This window comes from Hipposideros armiger, unplaced genomic scaffold (genome assembly GCF_001890085.2).
Source record: "Hipposideros armiger isolate ML-2016 unplaced genomic scaffold, ASM189008v1 scaffold_194, whole genome shotgun sequence".
NCBI lineage: Eukaryota > Metazoa > Chordata > Mammalia > Chiroptera > Hipposideridae > Hipposideros > Hipposideros armiger.
Genome location: NW_017731544.1, coordinates 1195779 through 1216755, shown reverse-complemented (window position 1 = coordinate 1216755; position 20977 = coordinate 1195779). Strand labels below are relative to the sequence as shown.

General features: G+C 35.7%; 1 protein-coding gene across 1 annotated transcript in view; it reads left to right on the top strand.

Moving 5' to 3' along the window:
• The window catches only part of NELL2 (neural EGFL like 2), a 329178-nt gene that overhangs the window by 37866 nt on the left and 270335 nt on the right, over positions 1 to 20977 (top strand). The window contains exon 3 of the mRNA XM_019653065.1: positions 9199 to 9349. Coding sequence (XP_019508610.1) covers positions 9199 to 9349 — 151 coding nt within the window. The remainder of the gene's footprint in view (positions 1 to 9198; positions 9350 to 20977) is intronic.

Genomic DNA, 20977 nt, shown 5'->3' with positions numbered 1-20977 from the left:
TCATCATCATTGTCATCATCATCTCTTTTATTTGCCTAACATAGCTGCCTGTTTGATCTTAGTCTTGAACAGTATTGCATTTGGGAGAAGAGATGATAGAAACACTGTTTTGCTCACTTATCCTCTAAATTTTGCTGCTCACAAAACATCTGGTAACTTTACTGGTGAGGCTCTGAGGGCCTGCTTCATACTAGCCCAAGACATTAATCTGATTATAAACTCAAGTGCCAATTTTAATTTTAATCTACAATGAGGATTGTAACAGTGAACCAAACCAGAATACTCATACTTGTTAATCCTGGTGCTCTCTCTGAAAGAAAGTGTACCTGGGAAGCCAAATTATTATTAGATAGTGATATGTTAGCATGGAATAAAACAAGTAAAATGGAATAATCTTAATACCTTGTATTATATCTCTTATATATAAAATTTTAATACTTTAATTTTAGGCTCCAAATTTTGGTGACATTTTATTTTTTGTAGCTCCCCTATATCCTGACTGCATATTTTTCTACTTATATAATGAAAATTCCAACATATGAGTCATCCATGGTTTGCTTAAAGTCAACCATTTAGTTGCTAAATCCAGGAGTAGAACCTGCTTTTGTTTTTTGTTTTTTGAAAGGTTGGTCGATGCTTATGTTTCTGATTTCTGATTATATTCATGTATGTATGTTTTTATGTGGCTTGATATTCACATTAAGCCAATAAACATATTTGTAAGTAATACATGAAGATATATATGTTTAATGTGCATTGAATCAAATTATAATTAGCTGTAGATTTGAAAGAAATGTTTGAGATTATTCTGGGGTTTAATGAGAATAAAATGTAGAAGGGGAATTTTCCAGTCATCTTTCCAAGAGTATGTCCTTGTACTCTCTTAACCTAATAATGTAAAGGACATAAAGATGTTTGAAGGGTGAGAATATGACATCATTAGATGTGGGTTTGCCCCATGAAAAAGTTGTAGATTTTTTTTACATTTTGCCCAGTAATTTTTTTTAAAGATTTTTTTTTTTAATTGGGGAATTGGGGAAGGGGAACAGACAAGTAGCTTTCCTTTTGATTTTCAGTCTAGTTGTGGAGGACATCGCTTCACTGGCCCATGTTGGTATTGTGACCATTGCGCTTTTCCCTAGTGAGGCAGTCACTCACTGGCCATTGGACGGCCGCTCAAGGTAGCTCATGCCAGATCCGGCCAGCCCCACTGCAGCCTACGCCGTCGCCGACGACTTATGGCAGCCCAGTTCCAGGTCGAGCTGTTGTTCACCATCTTAGCTGTAGAGGGAGCAGCATCACTGGCCCTCATGTGGGATCTGAACCGGGCCCTACTGCTCAGAGCTGGTGTCCCAAGCAACTCCTAACCAATGCGCCACTTGGCTGGCCCTGCCCAGTAATTTTTTAAGAAGAATTATTTCAAAATTGTTTTGTTTTTTTTTAAAGCTTTTGGTTTTAAAATTTAGTGCAGTTTACAACTTAATAGTTTAGAGTATCTACCTAAGAGATTACATGATGAATCGTTTTCTAAATTTGAAAAACCTAAATTGATCTGAAGATTAAGAGAAATGTATTTATCTTCAGAATACATTTTTGTAAAAGTTAACTTAAAATGAGGGTTTATGTACCCCCCATAGTGTGCATCAGCATTATGTTGGTAGGACGCTGTCATGTACTAATTGGAAACACATTGGCCACTTGAATTTGGTGGGTTTATTCCTATATCCTATCATAATTGTTTTTGATCATTCTATTGGAGGAAGTCTTGGAAGAGGACATGACAGTCAGTTGACCCTTGAACTGGACCCTGGCAATTGGAGGCTTCTCACCTCCTCCCCTGCCCTTGGAATGAATGCTTTCCCTGCTATTCCTGCAGTAGACGCCAGTTTCAACGATGCAGTCCTGAGAGAACAATGTGTTGTTGAGACCATCTTAACTGAATATGTGACTGAATCCAGTTAAGGGCTCTATATAAACTTTTAAGATTCTCAAGGTACGGGTGGAGATCTACTCATCTTGTGGCTGTCAAGTCAAGTCTCATGTTTCCTTGCCTATTAAACATGCCACCTAACAATCTGGAGTGGCTTGCCGATTTCTTCTGTTTCTTCTTGCCCTCCATGTATGGGAGAGGGGCAGTTTCACATTTCACCTTGGAATCTCCTGAGGTTTCCAACCAAGTTCTTAATATAGAAAGTTCATAGAAATGAATCTCGGATTTTTAGCCACTTGTGGCGACAATCCTAAGTGTCTTGGCTTCCCTGTGCCTCTCTTTCCTTATCTGTAATTTCTGTTATTGTGGACCTAATAATCCCATTTATTCAACGTTGTTGTGTGGCTTAAATGAGATTGTTTATGTTTCAGGACTTTGCAAGCTGCATATATAGTGTTAATAAAATTACAATGGATTTTAAAATTGTTACTATTACTTTGCCTTGAAAGTTTGCCCTATAAAGACATGGATATATTGAAAGGAGAATAAGAGCAGTGGACAGTAACTATAATAATAGTTTTAACTTGGTATATTTACAACCTGAATTTAGAAGACAACAACCTTTCATAGTTAGAGACTGGAAAAAAAAGGGTAATTTGGTGAGTTGGAATATTCTCAGTCAAATATACTCTGCCTGAGATTAGACTGTTTTTATAATTGAATTTGCACATGGTATTTTTATTAGTCTGGTTGTGTGTGGGGAAATCAATTTAGGTTTCTACACACTGCAGATGGGATAGAGACCTGTCAGTGGGCAGAGACTCATTTAATTCATGATGTAATTGTAGTGATGCAGTTTAAGTGCAAAAGAGAATAATTTTTACCAATTTCTTTGTTATTGGAAGATCTACAAATCCCTTCTTTTTGCTTTTACTGCTAATGCACTAAAAATACTTAAAGAAGTTCCAATTTGACTTTTTTTAGATAAACACCCATATTTGCTATCACATATGTAATTGCATTGAACTACAGCCTATTTTAGAAATAAACAAGCCTTTCTTTCTCTCTCCCTCTCTCCCTCCCTACCTCCCTACCTCCCTTCTCATCCCTCTCCCTCCCCCTCTCCCTCTCCTTCTCTCCCTCTCCTTTCTCCTCTTAACTATGTATATAGGGAATAATTAGCACATTGTTTAAATTCCTAGAAATCCTTACTCCATCCCCATATAAACTCATCACTCCATCCTGGTAGACCCATGACTAAAAATGAATATTTTGATGTAATTGCTTTTGCATTGCTTCATTATTTATTCATAACGGCTTTAAAATGCTGCTGCTTGTTTTCTTAGTGGGATTTTTAGTCTCTGCACACAATAAAATTGGAAAATGTTGAGAGAAACTTTTGTTTTAAACTCAAGCAGTTCTCCAGTTGAAAAGACCCAATACATCATGGACATGTTACTAGGATTTTCTTTAGGTCTTAGTGGTAACATTTGAAGGCTTCTTTTCCCAGCCGATTTTTCTCTGAAGAGGCAATTTTGTCAGCCTTTGTCAGCCCTCCTTTGAAAAGAAATTCAATTTACATTGATTTTTTTGTCCATAGAAGAATGATCATTTATAGTTCTCTAGAAACAGGGAATAGTAGGCAGTATTTTATCTTAAGAATAATTTGATTGCCAAAAACTTTCATGTCAATTTTCAAATGTGGAAACTGATATTTTGTGGCTGAATTTGGAAGAGTTAGAATGAAAGTAAGCTTAGAAAATCACCACAGGGGTATTCATGGTTCTTGGTAGTTTTCGTGGGTTCCATAGTCTCATTGCTTGTAAGAGTAATAATAGTTATCGTAATCCTAATAGCCAAAACATGGTGTTTACTACATGTCACACACAGCTAATAATCTGCATAGCTGCCATTGGAACCATTCTTCTGTGTTCAGAGTTTGTTGTGATAATCACCACACTTTATTTTTCTATGTTTAGTTCCTAACAGGAGACCTTGTTGAGAAATGGCTCAATACATACCTGAATTAAGTTACTAATTCTGAAAACTGCAATAACAACAAAAATAAAGTAATATCAATTCTCACGTGGTGATTACTTTGACTTGATTTTCTGGTGCGGGACAGAATTGGGTCTTTTAGTAGTAGTAATCATGGGAACTCAGAAGTATCTCTGAACATTATATAATCCTTGAGATGAAAATAGAAGGCAGGAATGATAATTTTACAAATCAGGAAACAGAAATGCAAATGGAGAAAGTGACCTTTCTTAAAATCACTACTAAATTACTCGCTTAAGGAACTAAAAATGTTATCTTATATAATTGCTTTTTTTTCTGGATTATTTTCTGTGTTGCTGCTCTCGTATTTGCATTTCTGTTTGTAAGTGGCAGTGCAGCATGGATAAAGGATACCATGTTCAGGAGGCAGTGCAATTTAGTGGAAAGAATACTGGACCAGAAATTGTCATCCCCATTATACCTCTAGCATGCCAGGTGCTTTTGGGTGAAACACAAGATTGTTCCTGGTTCAGTTTACTCATTGAAAAAAGGAAGTAGTAATTGTCCTTGTCAAGTTTCCAGGGCTTTGTGAGAACAAAATGGAATGTGGATTCTAAGGGGAAAATATATTATTATATCTTTTTACATTTTGAAGGATGAATGTTGTATAGTATCATACATGCAGATATAGATATATATGGTGCCAAAAATGTATACACATTTTAAGAAAGAAAAAATGTATTAAAAATTTAATACTCAATATATACCGATAACAAAAGTTGGATACCAGTCACGTTTGACTTCTGCAATTATAAGAGGTGCTCAAAGTGGTTGCACTCAGCATCCAGACACTTCTGATTATGGTGAGCTGCTGCTTGAGAAATGTTGACTAAAGTGTCCACTTGTATACATTTTTTCAGCATCCTTGGTACATATGTATGTATTTATATATTAATATATTGTCCCTGTTTGCTACAGATTTAGTGTTTTTATGGTCCATCCTTTCATCCTCCTCTCATTTCTTTGATTCCTATGATTTACTAAACCACTCCTGTGAGTTTCGATACTAGACTCTGATGACTTCCGAATCAGTATCACCAACTTTGAGCTCTCTTGACATCTAATTCTGTAGTGTCAGCCTCCAACTGGACACTTCCACATGCACATCCCATAGCATCAGAATGACATTTCTAAAACTGAAATTTCATCTGGGTACCATTCCTTTTCCTACTATATTTCCTTTCATTTGATCTTTCGAGCTAGGAACTTTAGAGTCAGTTAGAGCCAGTTTTCTCCCTTTCTTTTGCCTTTTGCATATGTTTTATCAGTGACCAAATTCTTTAGATTCTACTTTCTAAAAGTCTCTTGAATTCTACCCCTTCTGTTTATTCTCATGCTACTCACAGAGTTCAGGCCCCCATCAAGTCTTTCCTGGACTCAGACTTAATGAAAAACGTGCTTTTCAGGGGAATAATAGATTTGCATATTATTAGGGTAAGGTAAGGGTTGGTGAGAGATAGTGTTCTGTTGACAGAGAGCTGAAAATTATGATGCAATCATGACTTACACTTCCTGTAGGTGCTCTCTCTGCCACATTCAGGTAATTTAAAAAATCTTCACCTGTGTCTTGGGCCCCCAGTTGGGGGTCCCAGGTGAGAAGAACATCCTGAGGCCATGGTAAGTCAGGTCAGGTTTTCCCCCTCCCACTGGCTTTCCAAGGGCCCCTCACTTGCACATTGCAATAGAAGTGGGAAGTTCATGCAAACCCCAGTTTTTAAACCTCTGTGCAATAACGTGGGTAATAAGGATGGAAGAAAAAAGAATATTATTTTTTGTGTCACTATAGCTCCTGGTAGGATGGAGGATGGCTGCGCTCTGCAGGTCTCCTTAAGCATCTCAGTGCAATTATCCAAGCTGGTTTTCTCTTGGCCCTCCTCTAGTCAACATGCCTGATGAGCAGTACAAGGACCAGTAGCTCTGTATCACCGTCATTGGTCAAAGCCCAAAATATCAATTTGATTTGAGAAAGGTAGTTTAGGGATGTCAAAATGCAATGTTTAAAATACTGTGAAATCTAACAAAAAAGTCGATCACCTGAATGCCAAAGTCTCTCAAGAGTTCTTCCTATGTTCAATTTTTTTTCTTCAAATAGCATTCTACATGGTTGCCAGAGAAATTTTTCCACAATGGAGTTTGATCAGTTTTTAAAAAATGGTTTTACTTCACCTTCAGTTTCCTTGCCCATGTTTTCAACCATGGTGACTTACATTTTTACTAATGATATCAAGTAATTTATTCTTTTAGGCCCTTCTCCCTTTCATCTTAAGGTTGATGTTCACATGTCATTTCATCTGAAAACAAAACAAAACAAACAAAACAAAACACTCCACAAAAATAATACAGCTTCTCAACTCCCCCTACAAATCTGACTCCAAAAGCAATGGAGAAGAATGCAGGGATTTAGTGAAGGTTTTCTAAGCATACCAAATGACAAAACCTCCTAAAAATCTTTAAGTGTTTCTTCTCTGAAGTTCAGTTCTGAAGGCAGCTGTCACACATTTCTAAACTCTTTTTTTCTCCTGTAAGAATGCAGGCTCTTTGGGCCACACCTTCAGGTCTTTCTGAGGATCTGGTCATCATTCTGTATTGAATGTTGTCCTTTCTCCTTTTTTCTCATTTGCATCTCCGTCTATCATCCTGCTCAAGAAGACACAGGATGCTGCTCAAGCTCTATCTGCCTGAAAATGGGGGTGGGGGGAGCATAACAAATATTTATATTTCAATTTTAATTTGCTTTTATCAAATTAAAATGAAGTAATGAATTTTTGAGTGATTCAGTTTTATTTAAATGAGAATGGGTTAAAAGTTAGCACTAGGTGGATTATTGTCAGAGAATTATATTTTATGTACCTCCTAGAGGAAGTGGAAAGTTTTGGTGCTAGGAGAAGGATATGGAATCCCCTGCACAGCCTTTCCTATCCCTGATGGAGCCTGGGGAAAAACTATTACATTGATCGTGGCAGAAACTGCAGATTATTGTTAAGCTTTGGAGTTGTAAATGTTGAGTAGAACCAAGGAATTTTCTTTTTTGGAAACAAAGTTCTTTTTCCTAAAATTTTGAACAAATATCCTGGGCCTGACTTCACTGCCCTGGATTAGGTGCCTGTCCCTGAATCTAATACTGCAGATGGGTGGTGATGCTCTGATTGGTCAGGGGGCTTCTAGCACAGAGGAAATCATGGTGTAAGAGTGGGAAGGGATCGTTTTTCAAGGCTGAGAGTGACTAATTTCAAATCTTTTTTTTTTTTTAACCAAGAGGGTAAATTGATGAACTAACAGGTGTCCATTGCATAGGCACACAAGGCCCTGCCTATTGAGCCCAGCTTTCTCTAGCCCTGTGTCACATGGGCTACTTGCTAGTCACTGTTTTAGCCATGTCATGCCCCTTCACACCTCTCTGTGTTTTCACAAGCTACTCCTATTCCTGCTTTTCCTTCTCTCCTATAATTGGTAAACTCCTGATCAAATGCCATCTGTTTTATGAGATCTTTCCCTCCAGATGATGTTGGCTATTTTCCCCGCTGTGACCCACCAATGCTTTGCACCTATGTGTATAACAGCATTTCCTTCGTTACACTGGGATTATTTGTCCCTTCCTCTAGTTTATGGGTATCTTAAGGCCTCTCCATGTCTGTGCATTCCCAATGATGAACACAGTCCAGGTGATTACATTTTTATTCCATAAATTTGTGGGGCTAGAATGGTGGGGACCTTTGGATTAGTCCTATAATCTGTTGCATCAAGGCTGTGCGTCTCAGTGAGATTTCTGCCGCACTGCTCCCAGAAGAGTGCTTGGAAAGTGTGCGAGAACTTTGGTTGTCACAGTGACTGGGGATTGGGTTCCACTGGCATTCATTGGGCCTGGACCCTGCAGTGCTAAATGTTCTGCAATGATGGGATGGTCTTGCACAAGGGAGGATTGTTCTCTCCAACTTCCAGTAGTTTCCCCATTGAGAACTACTTACTGTATTTCCCCATGTATAAAATACACCTTAATTTTGGGGCCTGAAATAAAAAAAAATGTATTACATAAAATTATTGAACTCAAGTTTTATTCATCATAAAATTCATACAACTCCTCATCACTGTCAAAACTCCCAACCATTAGCTTGTCCTCATCTGTGTCTGATGACAAATCACTGTCTTTATATATTGCCTTGTTCTCAGTTCCATCTATGGCATTTGAAATGCCACACTTCTTAAATGACTTGACAATGATCTACAACCACTGTATTAGATGCACCTAGTTTTTAGACCCCAGATTTTTCGAAAAAGGGTGTGTCTTATACATGGGGAAATACAGTACCTAGTCCACCTACTCTAAAGCATCCAAAAGAGGACAATGATTTGATCACAACAAAACTGTTTCTGGTTCCCATCAACCCTTTGCACACACTAGGCATAGGAGAATGTTATGCTCAGGGAGCAGACGGCTTGAATAATAGTTTTTTCCTGTCCACTAAATACATTTCTATCCTGGTCTATTTCCCCCATATCCTCCGTGTCCTATGGTTAGAGTGCAAGACTGTACCAGGTGGGAAGTGCAGGGTAGAATTTTCTGCTTTCCCAGGCAAACCTCTCTTGACTGGGCTTTCGCTAAGCCTGGGGAGAGGCACATGGGAATTAAGTGCTATGTATTTCTTTCAGCAAATATGGTAAAATAATTTGATCTTAGTTTTATCCACTGCACAGAAGGCAGAGAGTGACTAATTTCAATGATCTTTTAAAAAGATCTATTTAGAGCAAGCCTTCTGGCTAAAGACATCAGTGTGGAAGATGGCACATAAATTTAAATCCAGTTTTCAGTCATGAGGTGTCAGGAAAGCTAAATGGCTCTTTCGTGGTCTTTTAGGGACTATTCTAGGAAGTACATCTTTTTGTTCATTGTTGACACTGACGTGACTGTAGTATCTAGGATATAGGACGTGTGTAAGAAGGAAAGTTGGGAGTGTACTTCTTCAATTGGGGTTCTGTGATTCTTAGCCTCAGAGATGATATTTTGGAAAAAAATTCCTAAAACACCGGTTCAGCAATTCATGTGGTTTACTGTCCTGTGTTGTGTAGCTTAAAGTCTTGTTGAAATAATTTACCAGAAGAGTCTGAGACTTGGTATTTATCCGTTATTACTTGATAATATTTTTTGAAAGATGTTGCATGTAAAGGGTACTTTATAAAATCAAATTCGTGTCTATTTAATGTTTCTTTTTCAGATACTCCCAGAAGTATAAAAGCATCCACTGCTACAGCTGAACAGTTTTTTCAGAAGCTGAGAAATAAGCATGAATTTACTATTTTGGTGACTCTGAAACAGACCCACTTAAATTCCGGAGTTATTATCTCCATTCACCACTTGGATCACAGGTAAGTGTGGCTGCTGTGTTTTCATTACATCTGGTGAAATGAACACATTAAAGAGAAACAAACAAGGTATGTCATATACTAGATTGGCTTAAAACAGCTAAAATAATTTTGCTGCATGATGCAAAGTCACAAACGGAAATAACTGAGATCTACCTAAAAGCAGAGGAGCTGCTGCTTTTGACAACAGCATACAGAAGTTACCATTCCAAAAACAAATGTATCATTTACTAAGTTCCTTGTGAGATATCTTTCTCAATGTTAAAGTCAAACATTCTTCTTCATTTGTGAATAGTTAGCCTCAGAAACACTATATTCTTTTTCTTTAGGAAACGGCCTGGGTTTTAGAGATTAATAGTCTTATAACTTTAATCACGGACGGGTAACTTCTTCTTCAACACAGTTCTTTAGATTGCAGCAGTTAAAGCTGTGTTCCTGCAAGTGTGTTGCATCAAAATGCGATCTAGTGTCTCCCAACTTCTCGCATATATATAAGCATGGTTAGGGGAGATGGTGGAAGTAATGGGGAGGAGGAGAAACAAAAGCATTCATGACAGTTGGGATATACATAACTCACTAGTAAATAATACCAGACCACTTAAAATGATTTCTTCCTGAAAGAATAGCCACAGTGCTGACAATAAAATGTTCGGGCCAGCTGAGTGGCGCATTGGTTAAGAGTTGGCTTGGGACGCCAGCTCTGAGCAGCAGGGCCCCTTTCGGATCCCACATGGACCGGTGATGCTGTGTCCTCTACAGCTAAGATGGTGAATAACAGCTCAACCTGGAGCTGGGCTGCCATGGGTCATCAGCGATGGTGTAGGCTGCAGTGGGGCCACAGCGGGACTGCAGTGGGCTGCTGTGAACTACTGTGAGTGGCTGGCAGCTGCCGTGAGCTGCTGCTTAGTGGCTGCAATCGACTGCCTCAGCCGGGAAGAGCTCAATGATCATAATACCAACGTGGGCCAGTGAAGCAACATCTTCCACAACTAGACGGAAGAACAAAAGGACAGCAACTTGCCTGTTCCCCTTCCCCGATTCCCCAACACTGTTCCCCTCCCCCAATTCCCCCAAAAAAATCTTAAAAAAAAAAAGTTCCTTCATGTTCGTATTTTGAATACATGCACCACCACTTACTATCTATGGACCTTGGGCAAGTCACATAACCTCCCTGTAAAATAGGGATAATAATAGTACTTACTTAAGGTTGTTGTGAAGATTAAAGAGTTTGTATATGTATAGCTTTTTACATATATGAAGGTGTTAATCATCCTGTTATGGGCAGAAATCTTTTGGTTTCTCTTATCAGAGATGAGGCCACCTGGGACTTTGCAAATCTTTACTAAATACCAAAGAGCAAACAGAAGCAAATATGTGTGGAGAACAAAATACAGCAAGATGCCATAGAGAGCAGTGTTCCTAATCATACTCTGTCTGATTTACTCTCTGGGCTTCAGGGCATCACTTCGCTAGTTGGCAACAGAGCCAGGATCCAAGCCCATTTCTTCTGATTCTTGAGCCTGGTGTTTTTGAGTCCACTGTGATATCTCCTGACCTTCTAACACGCTGGCAGACCTTGTGTATGGTTCGTGGTGTTCTTTTTCCTGTTATTGTTGCTGAAGTTATCTTCCTTCCCCTAGTCTCATTCTCACCCATCTCTTTAGTTTCATCATCTCCTGAACACTTATTTATTTATTCTCTGCTTTCTTTCACACACACACACACACACACACACACACACACACACACACACGCAGTTGAAGTGGTTTATAGCGATATCTATGGGGCAAAAAGATAAAAATAAAGTGAAATGTGCAAATTGGCAAAAAAATAAAAATGGAAACATAGTTGGATGATTAAGACAATGCAACTATTCTTTGTTCTGAGATAAGGGACATATTTCTCCTGTGGCCTTTTACGGGAAAATAGTATCTTTAGAGAAACAAATTCAGAGGGTTTCATGTGGCTGGTGACATCATGCCACGTGCAATTTTTTTTTTTAATTTTAGCATCTGTGAACATTCTAGAATTCTTTTTTCTTTTTTAATTTTTCATTTATAATTGACATGCCAAATGCACTTTGGAAAAAGCAAATCTACACTGATGCCTGTGATGTGCACCTTGGTGTGAAGATCCCTGAAACAGTCCTGCCTTGGAGGCTTTGTTGGTGTGTTTGAAAGTCCTGAGCAACCAAGTCTTCCTGCTCAAAATGCCAATCCTGTCTGCTATAGGAAACCTTGAGAAGAGACCATGTCCTTCAAGAAATAGTTCATGCAAATAGCTTTTCTCAATTTGGCTTTTGAGAATAACATTGAATTCAAGTTGGACGTTTCTGATAATTGCTCAAATTGTAGCTATCCTTTGTTGACAATTAAGTGTTGAGTATCAACAGCAATTGAGTTAGAGGGAACACTGACCTTTCATTATAAAACTTGAGGAGCCAAACAAGGATGTGCCTTAATAGAAGGTACCCACCTCTGCCTGTGGGTGGCCGAAATAGACAGTTTCCAAGAGCAGGGCCAAGCTTTTCCTCAGGAATTAGTGTGGGTTCTACTCTAATGTATTGTGAATGGATTCTATAGAATGTGGAAATATTTATTATGCCATAAATTTTAAACATTACACATGATAATTATCATAAATTTTACAAATTAGGAAAATCACAAATAGGGAAGTAAAAATCATCTGTAACTATCCCTGGGAATAGTTTCTACTAATATTTTCAGTTGTAAATGTCTAAAGTGTGTGTGTGTGTGTATATATATATATATATATATATATAATATTTTATTGAAAATTGAATCATACTGTACATAGTATTTTGTAGCTTTTTAAAATTTAGTGAAATTGTTTGAGAATTTTCCCATGACAATAAATACGCATTTATAATCTTTTTGTTTTTTAATGACCAAAGAGTAGTTCATGACTGGATACAAATTAAAACAGGGTTAATCCAATTTTCGTATTTGTCATTTAAAAACTTAAAGAAAGTGTCCAAAAATGTCCAATTTTGATCAGTATAATTACCTGAGATACCCATTTAAACTAGTTTGCAAATTATATGCCTGGAGAAATAAATTGATTTAATGTGGTCCACAGGATGGTTAGCTATAAACCAGTTAAATGTTGAGAAACGTCTACCAAAATGAATATTGATCCATCATCCTTTAACTGGCAGTGATTAGGGAAAGGTCCAGCTCTCCATGAGGTCTTCCCTACCTCATGGAAGAGCTCTTCTGCTCACTGAAGAAAACTCATTTTCTACTTCTTTTTGGGGGTGTGTGGGGTGAAGTCATGGAGATTCATCTGAGTATATGTGCTTGCCTGCTTGGTAGGAAGCATAAGAACAAGAACTTGAGTTATTCCTCTGTGAATCAGACTCTGTGAGTTAGACCACAGAGTTCCTGCTACAGAACAAATGCTAAATAAACACCATCACTAGAGATGATGTGCAGCAAGGACTTGTCTCCTTACATCAATCCCTGACTCCAATCTTATCTCCATCTGGGCTGATTGCAGTGCACATGTGGCTATCTTTCAGCCTATTCTGGAGCTGAATCAACTAGGGAGAAAGTAGCACGAAGTAGAGACTGAGGGGTCGAGCAGAGGTGGGGAGAAGTGATATCATTCAGTAGGAGTATAAATGCCGGGCACATGGCCAGTCTGCTCATCATCTGTGTGTCACCCTTCCTTTCTCTCTGCTTGTTCACATCCTCATGTTTCAGAAGTCCACTCATATTCCATGAAGCATTTACTGACCTTTCCAGCTTACATGAATTTCTTCTCCATTAGCTGCCAGTGTGGTTTTGGAATTTGTGCCACTTCTTTTGGCATTCTAACATATAACATTTTATATTGTTATTTAATGTTTCACGTAGATATGTGTTAATTGTATATGATAAATGAAAATATTATTTACTGCTTTTAATCACAATAGTAAATATTTTTTGAGGATTTTTAAAATTTAAATTGTAATTTAAAAAACTGGTAATACATTTCAGGGTTCAAAATTTAAAAGGTACAACAAAGCATAGATTCTTTCTTCATCTGTTTCCCTGGCCACCTAGTTTCTATCCCTGGGGAATACCACTATTATCATTAAAGACATTTGGAAAATAAGAAAAGCAGAAAGAAGAAAATGCAACTCAGCCAATCTGTGATATGCTGGAGGAGGCTCATACTGACTTATGAGAGTTGAAACTTTGTGAGCCAGTTGATATTGCTGTGGTAGCTTGAAGTAGGCTATGGTGTGATTATTTACACAAGTGCTACGAAGTCATTTTTTAATTAACTAATTAATTAATTTTTATGAAAATTTATTGGGGTGACAATGGCTAGTAAAGTTACGTAGGTTTCAAGTGTACTTTTATTGATGAATGTTTTTTTTTTCATGATAAGTTATTGTGTTCATATTTCTCTTCTTCTGTCTTTCCTATAAAAATGGATAAATGAGTTATTTCTCTAGGGAACAGACAGCCAGTTATTAAACATTTACCAGCAATAGTGCCTGTGGTCCTGGCATCTAGAGATAACCGCCGTAACACTCTGGGATATAGCTTTCTAATTCTTTTCTAGGTGTACTTGGGTGTTTGAGTAAAATTTTATATAGTTGACAACAATTTTGGATTAGATTTTAAGTCTTTTTGCTGTCAAGGATTGTGCACTCCAGTTTATTTACCATGCTGTCATACATAGTTAGATGCTAAAAAATATTTGGTGGGTGAAGAAATGAGTAAAAGATCAAGAGAAAGATCATCAGAGTGCACCAGGAATCGTAAATGACCTCACACAGTTTTCACCAGGCTCTGGAGAATGTTCAATTGCAATATTGATGCAGGGTGCCCAATCCATCCTGAAATGTCATTAGCTCCAGCATGAGGATTTCACTAAATGGCAGCCACTGCCTCGAAACAGCTATAAGTCAAGTTCTTAGAGAATAACGACACCTATAATGAGTCATAGAGCAGCATCTCAGCCACTGTGTTCAAGTTGGAAACCTAATCACACAACTTGGTTGGTTTGGACATATGAGACTAATGGACACGCTGTAGATTCTAGGGTATCTGAAAGTGAGCTAAGAGCAAGACAAAAAATAGCAGAGGCAGACATCACAGCATCTCGGAATTGGAAGAGGGCTTAAGTCAAACCTTGGCACTGAAACACAGCTTCAAACAAAGTGACACAATTATAAAACTCCTGGGAACCTTATCAGCAGTGTCCTGGTGAGCAAAGCTTCATTTACCTTCCAACCTGAGATGTTGGTTTCAAAATGGTGCTTTTCAAGTAGGGGCAAATATTAAAAATTAGTCTATGAACTTTATGTGAGCACAATGTGAAAGTCTGGTAGGCTCTTCAGCCATATCTGTGTATATTTAGCCAACTACAGTATTACCTAAAAGCAGGAGATACTATATGGTGCTTTATGTATGAAAGAATTAAGACATTCGGGCAGATCAAAGAGAGCATTATTATAGTTTTTCTAGTTATTGTGTTTTGAAAGGGAAAACAAAGAATAAATAATTCTAAGATATTGATTCAGAAGAAGAGAAATATGAAAACAGTAAAGGCTAATTGAAAAGCAAAGATATATTTATAAGTAAAGATGAAGGAGAAAATTCCCCCAGATCCCAAAAGGACTGTTCTCTTCCATGTTTCACAAAACTGCAGTTTCTTCAGGATAAATAAAATCCTTTTATTATCCCATAGTGTAGATTTGGTTCAGTCACCTAGATTCTGTTCTGTAGTTTATAATACTTCTCCTTTATTTAAGATAGATTTGGGCTTTTGATATATAAATTAGTTTTTATGGGGTTATTATTAGGAATTTTCCCAATAGCCAAACATTATTTATGCTTCTAACTTTAAATGCTTTGTAAATAGCATACATGGAAATAATTTGTGGCAATAGCTTTGCAAGTAAATACAAAACTGTCTTATATTTTGCTATCATCTTCTATATTAATAAACTTGAGGTGAGATAAATGATATTTTTTCTACTCTGTTAGAATTAATTATTATACATTCTGGATGAGTTAGACTGTATTTATATTTGAGGCTGATAAAAATGTATCTTCATGTTTATGAGGACTTGTCCTGTATTAAACCATTTCTCTTTCCTGACATTACTAAGTTAAAAATTAAACTTGTTGGCAGTATTTGCTTGACTTAATGGTTCTGAACTAAAAGATGACTGTTTATTATGGGTGAAATTAACAGACTGACATAACAACTACTACAATCTTTACTTTTCAGTTGCACTTAATCAGTAACATTAAAGATAATTGGATTTATGAATTAAATTTTCAAACTCAAGTTCTACATAATTTAACAATTTTGCTTATATTTTGTTTCCTTAAAGTATGTTTCTATGTCATTATTTATCTTTAAAAAAATTATACATTTAGTGTATATTTTAATACCTCCCTTATTATTATGAAAGTTACAATATATATTCTAATATATTGGTTAAGCATACATATATCATTACCAAGCAGACATGGTGAGTTGCTCATCAAAGAAACTGAATTAAAATGAAGACTGTGCAAATGTAGTTTCTCATATTTCCTATATGTACCAAATTTGGATATTGGTGAAGTGACAGAAATGATAGACATACACGTTTTACTATATAGAGGTTATTTCATGGGGCACAAATCTCTCTTTCGTGCTGAAGAAGCGAGGTATTCTTTCTTTTCCTTTCTGTCAGCTGTCCACTCTTTCTGCAGGGCCAAGAAATCAATTAAATTGGCTGCTGTAGCAGCAACCATGGACTAACTAACGCATATTCACTCCCATCACACATTTTGAGTATTTACTTCCTTAGGCAGTGATGCAGAGGACCAGGGGTATTTCTAGGCCTGCACGCTACTTTGACCATGTCCAGTTATCAGGCCCCAAATATCGCCACTCCCTTCTGCCGCACCCATCTGGCAGCTCCTTTGCATCTTTCTTCACTCCAGATGACAGAAAACCTGTACCTTGGCTGTTGTATAGGCGATTGTTATTAAGGCTCAAGATCCTGTGTTTTAGGAAATCAACCTAGTGTGTTCCTGCTCGAATATTGTCACGATTCTCATTTCTGCATTGCTGTGTGATTTCTTTTTATGTGATAGAAAAGGTTAATTGTTCATTAGAAACAATCGGCCCATTTAGCTACTAATGATCAGTTTGCTACTTATTTTTTTTTTCTGGTATTAAAACTATTTTTAATGATTAATTTTTTTTCCTAAATACTATTTCTTTACTTGGAAATGGAAAGTTTGAGAATGTTGTTTTTTTCTTTGATAAGCTCTTGTGACTTTATTATTTTCCCCTTTTACCATTTTTGAAGATGTTGATACTTCTAAATTTTAGAAAATAGCTTTCTATGATTGCCTTTAAGTCATAAGCTCATCGTCACTCAATGATTTACTAACTAACCCCACATTTCATACAGAAGCTGTACATGAATGAAGATTTTTTTTCAGTCATTAGCCCAGAATTTCTTTTAAAGAAAGCTCAAATCTATCAAGTGTATAATTTCCTTCGCAATGTAAGTGCATTTGGGATATTTTGTTGTTTTTTCCCCTCATACATGAAGCCTTGTAATTAAATGGGACACCGTTACAGGCTTTATTTTTCTGAGAACTTCATTTTTTTTCTTTAAGAGGATATTTATATTCTGAATGTTAAGGGGAAAAAGGCAATTTTCTAAGTATATATACAGATTTTCTTTAGCAGCTAGTATAATGTGTTTAGTAAAAACAGAGCCTTAACTTTTTTTGACTTTTTGAAAATTCTGAGGTTTCTAACTTTATAAAAAACTTTAAGAGAAGGTAATGTTTTGGCAAAGAAACAAATTTATTAATGCTTTTATTGTTTGTAAATATAGTGACTGTAGAATTCATTTGAAAATTCTTTTCAAAAGGGAAGGTATTTTTTATGCCTTTGTTAATGTATTCAGAAAACATTTAAGGTCCTTCAGACATTGTGCTAAAGTAAGCCCTGGGCATTCAGAATTGAAACACACAGTCTCTGATGGAAGCAAGAAAACAATCACACTGCAGTCATGTCAAATACGCTATGATTCTGGTCTTTCATCAAGCTTGTATTGTCATAGCGCTGATAAATCCATCAGTCTATAAATATTGGTTGGGTACAGACTACTATATGCCCACTCTTGGTTATGGGTACCTCTGCCTGGTACATTGAACAGAGCAAAGGCTTGTAGCTAAAATGGATTGAATTGGGTTCAAATCAAACTACCAGTTCCTCGTATGATAACTCTGGGAAAGTCCTTTACCCTCTTTGAACCTCAATTTCTCTAAGAAGACTATTAATATCCAATTTTGGGGGTTGTTTTATGGTTGATGCCATATTGTAAGGTTAAATTTTCTGTCTCCTCTCCTGCTTTGCTGTGTTTTTCAAAGCAGCATACAGTGTTTCTACTTTTATAGGTAATCCGTATTCACTGTACAGTATTTGATAAACATAGGAATATAAAAAAAGTCATAATCACTTTACCAAAATAACCAATGTTAGCAGGTCATTTACTTTGATTCTTTTCAGATTGCATAAAATTGGAGATCATGAGATACATAATTCTAAACAGCTGAAATATATTACATTCATTTTCCAATATCATTACAATATATTTCTAAAATGTTCATTGGTTTCATGATATTCATCATATTGATATTCTGTAATTTGTTTTATTAACCTTTATTTTTGAACATTTAGATTATTTCCCTTTTTCATAATTATAATTAATACAGTGAGCGCTATGTCTAGCATGTAGTATGTACTAAATTTTGGACAGTTTCTTAGGACAAATTCCAAGAAATACAGTTTTTTGGGTAACTGGTTACAATTGTTTTATTCTGTATTTTTTAAACTACTTTTTAAAAAATACACATTGCCCTATCAGCCTCAAGAAAGCTTGTACCAATGTCACATTCCACAAACTCAGTATGAGAATGTGAGTTTTACTGTACCCTTGCTAAAACTGAGCATTGTATGATTAAAAACTTTTTTCCCATTTTGAGTTGGGAAATAATATATTGCATTTCTTTAATTGCTAGTGAGACTGAACTTTTAAAAATAACTTTGTTCACAATAAAAAATAATAATTAAAAAAAATAACTGCTGTCCATGTACATTCTTTATACACATTATTTTTTATTAGTATGATTTTCTTAATGGTTTATAAGAATTCTTTATATGATTATAGCTAATAACCTCATATGTGTTATAATTTTTAAACTTTGAATAATTATTTTTTTCTGTTTGCTGCTCATTAATTTTATATTTTGTGTTTTTTATATCCCTGAGCTACAATAATTCCATTTATCTTCATTTAGTGCTCACAACATTATCCCATTATCCCATTCAGTCTTCACAACAATCCTATGGGGTAGCAACTCTTATTACCCCCATTTCACAGATGAGATAACTTAGGCACAAAGGTTAAATAACTTGACTAAGTTCTAATATGTCGTGAGTGACAGAGCCAGGCTTTTCACCCAAATTTGGCTCTAGAGTTCTGTTCTTAATCATTTGTATGTCTGTTATCTAATTATTTCAATTAATTTCTTCCTTAAAGATTATTAGTTTAAAAATAGCTTTTTCTACCCTCAGATCAGGTAGTCTTTCTTTTTAAATAATTTTCTTTATGGTTTTCTTTTCATCTAACTCTTGAACTCATCTAAAATTTATTTTAGAGTAAGAAATGATGCTGTACACATTTTTCTCAAACAGCTAATCAATTATCTCAACATCATTTATTTAACTATTCGCCCTCCCCTCATTTGAAAATCCTCCCTTTATCATAAATGGAATCTTATGTTTATATTAAAAATTATTTCTGGGCTCTCTCTTCTGTTTCATCAGTCAGTCTGTTTATTTTTGTACCAGGAGTATACTTACATAAACTTACAGTTTTTACTCATATCATAAATATAGCTTTTCAGTAATACATTTTAAAAGTGCAAATGAAAAAAAGTCACTGCTCAAATATAATATGTTGGTATATTCACAGGTGATATTCAAAATATATAGTGACCTGCATGACATGGGCACTAAACTATTGGAATCACATCACATTTATAGGTTGATATATGTTAATGGTTTTATGATGTTCAGTTTTTCATTTAATTCAAGGAGATGACTTATTTCTCCATTTTCTTTTATGTCTTTTTTCATTCTTCTGTATAATTATCTCTATAAAGGGCATACACATATTTTGTTAGATTTATTCCTAGGAATCTTATAGGTTGCGCTGTTACTCAGGTGGGATCTTTATTTTTCTATTATATTTTTTAATTTGTAAAGTACTTTTGAGCTTTTATATTACCAGAAAAATGGATTTTGTTTTGTATCAAAGGTAACATCTTCCATAGTATTTAAATTGCTTTCTTATTTATCTTTTGGAGAAAATTGGACTCTTTGGATGCAACTCATCATAATAAGAAAATTTTTGAAGTGCCATCAAAGTTCATTGAATTCTCTTTTCTTAATCTGCCATCCATTGATATGCGCTGACGTTTCAGTGATCTTTTCCAAGATGAATGTTGAGGGACTATTGTAATATATTTTAATTCTTTAGTATTAAAACTCTTTTCCTTTTAGTCTTCTGATGTCAGTGTGAAACTTTCCAAATGCTCTTTAGGCCTTTGATTAGTCACTTAAAATCATTTTACAAAAGGCTTATTTAAAAGGTGTAGTGATCTTTCTGCAATTTATTGACGGGAAGTAGAATTCAGCTTATTTGTAACTTGTCTTGTTATTTCCTTTATTTATGTTGAAGCATGTACCTTTTTGAAAAGCCCATGCAAAATATTATTTTGGTGTCCTTATTGACAGTGAAGTTCATGTTATCTCAATTACTCAGGAAATGTTATTCCCCTTGCTGTGTATACTTGAATTCCATCGCTCTTGGAGAGGAATCTTATGTATTTGTGGCTGAAGCCATGTATTGATATATTTCATAACAGTTGGATAAAAGTCATTCATATTTTGCCTCTTCTCTTCAGTGATTTTATCTATTGAATATTTTGAAAGAAGGAGATGATTGACATGCTGTCATCTTTCCTTTGTACTTTAACCTTTGGTTATTTAAAACTCTAAGTATTGTAAAAAAAATGATCGATTATTATTGAGGATGATGAATGCTCTGCAGAATACATGAATCACTGAATATTTCAGCTTAAACCCACTTAATTTAGCCAGTAAAAATGCCCTGAATAGCACCAAAAGGGAAGTAAGATGTATTTTATTGAACTACAAGGAAATTATTTGCTTTTGCAAATGACATATTTGAAACTATATACTAGGCAGCATTGAGCATTATATTTAAATACTTTTTGCTAATATGACATCTGAGAGGTTTTCATTTCTAAATTGTACTGTTTGTTGAATATTAGTGAATGTGTACATTTTTAATATATTTGTTAGTAAGTTTGTTGGTGTCTCTGATTTGATGGATGGTTCTACAAAGCCTTACTACATAATGGGAGTCTCGTCATTTTTCTTGCTTATTTGTAAGAATTCTTTATATATTAAGGATGTCAACTTACTGTCAGTCATATATGCAAGCATTTTGGCAGATTAATGTTTGCTTTCAATTAAAAAAAATTTTTTTTGAAATAGTTTCAA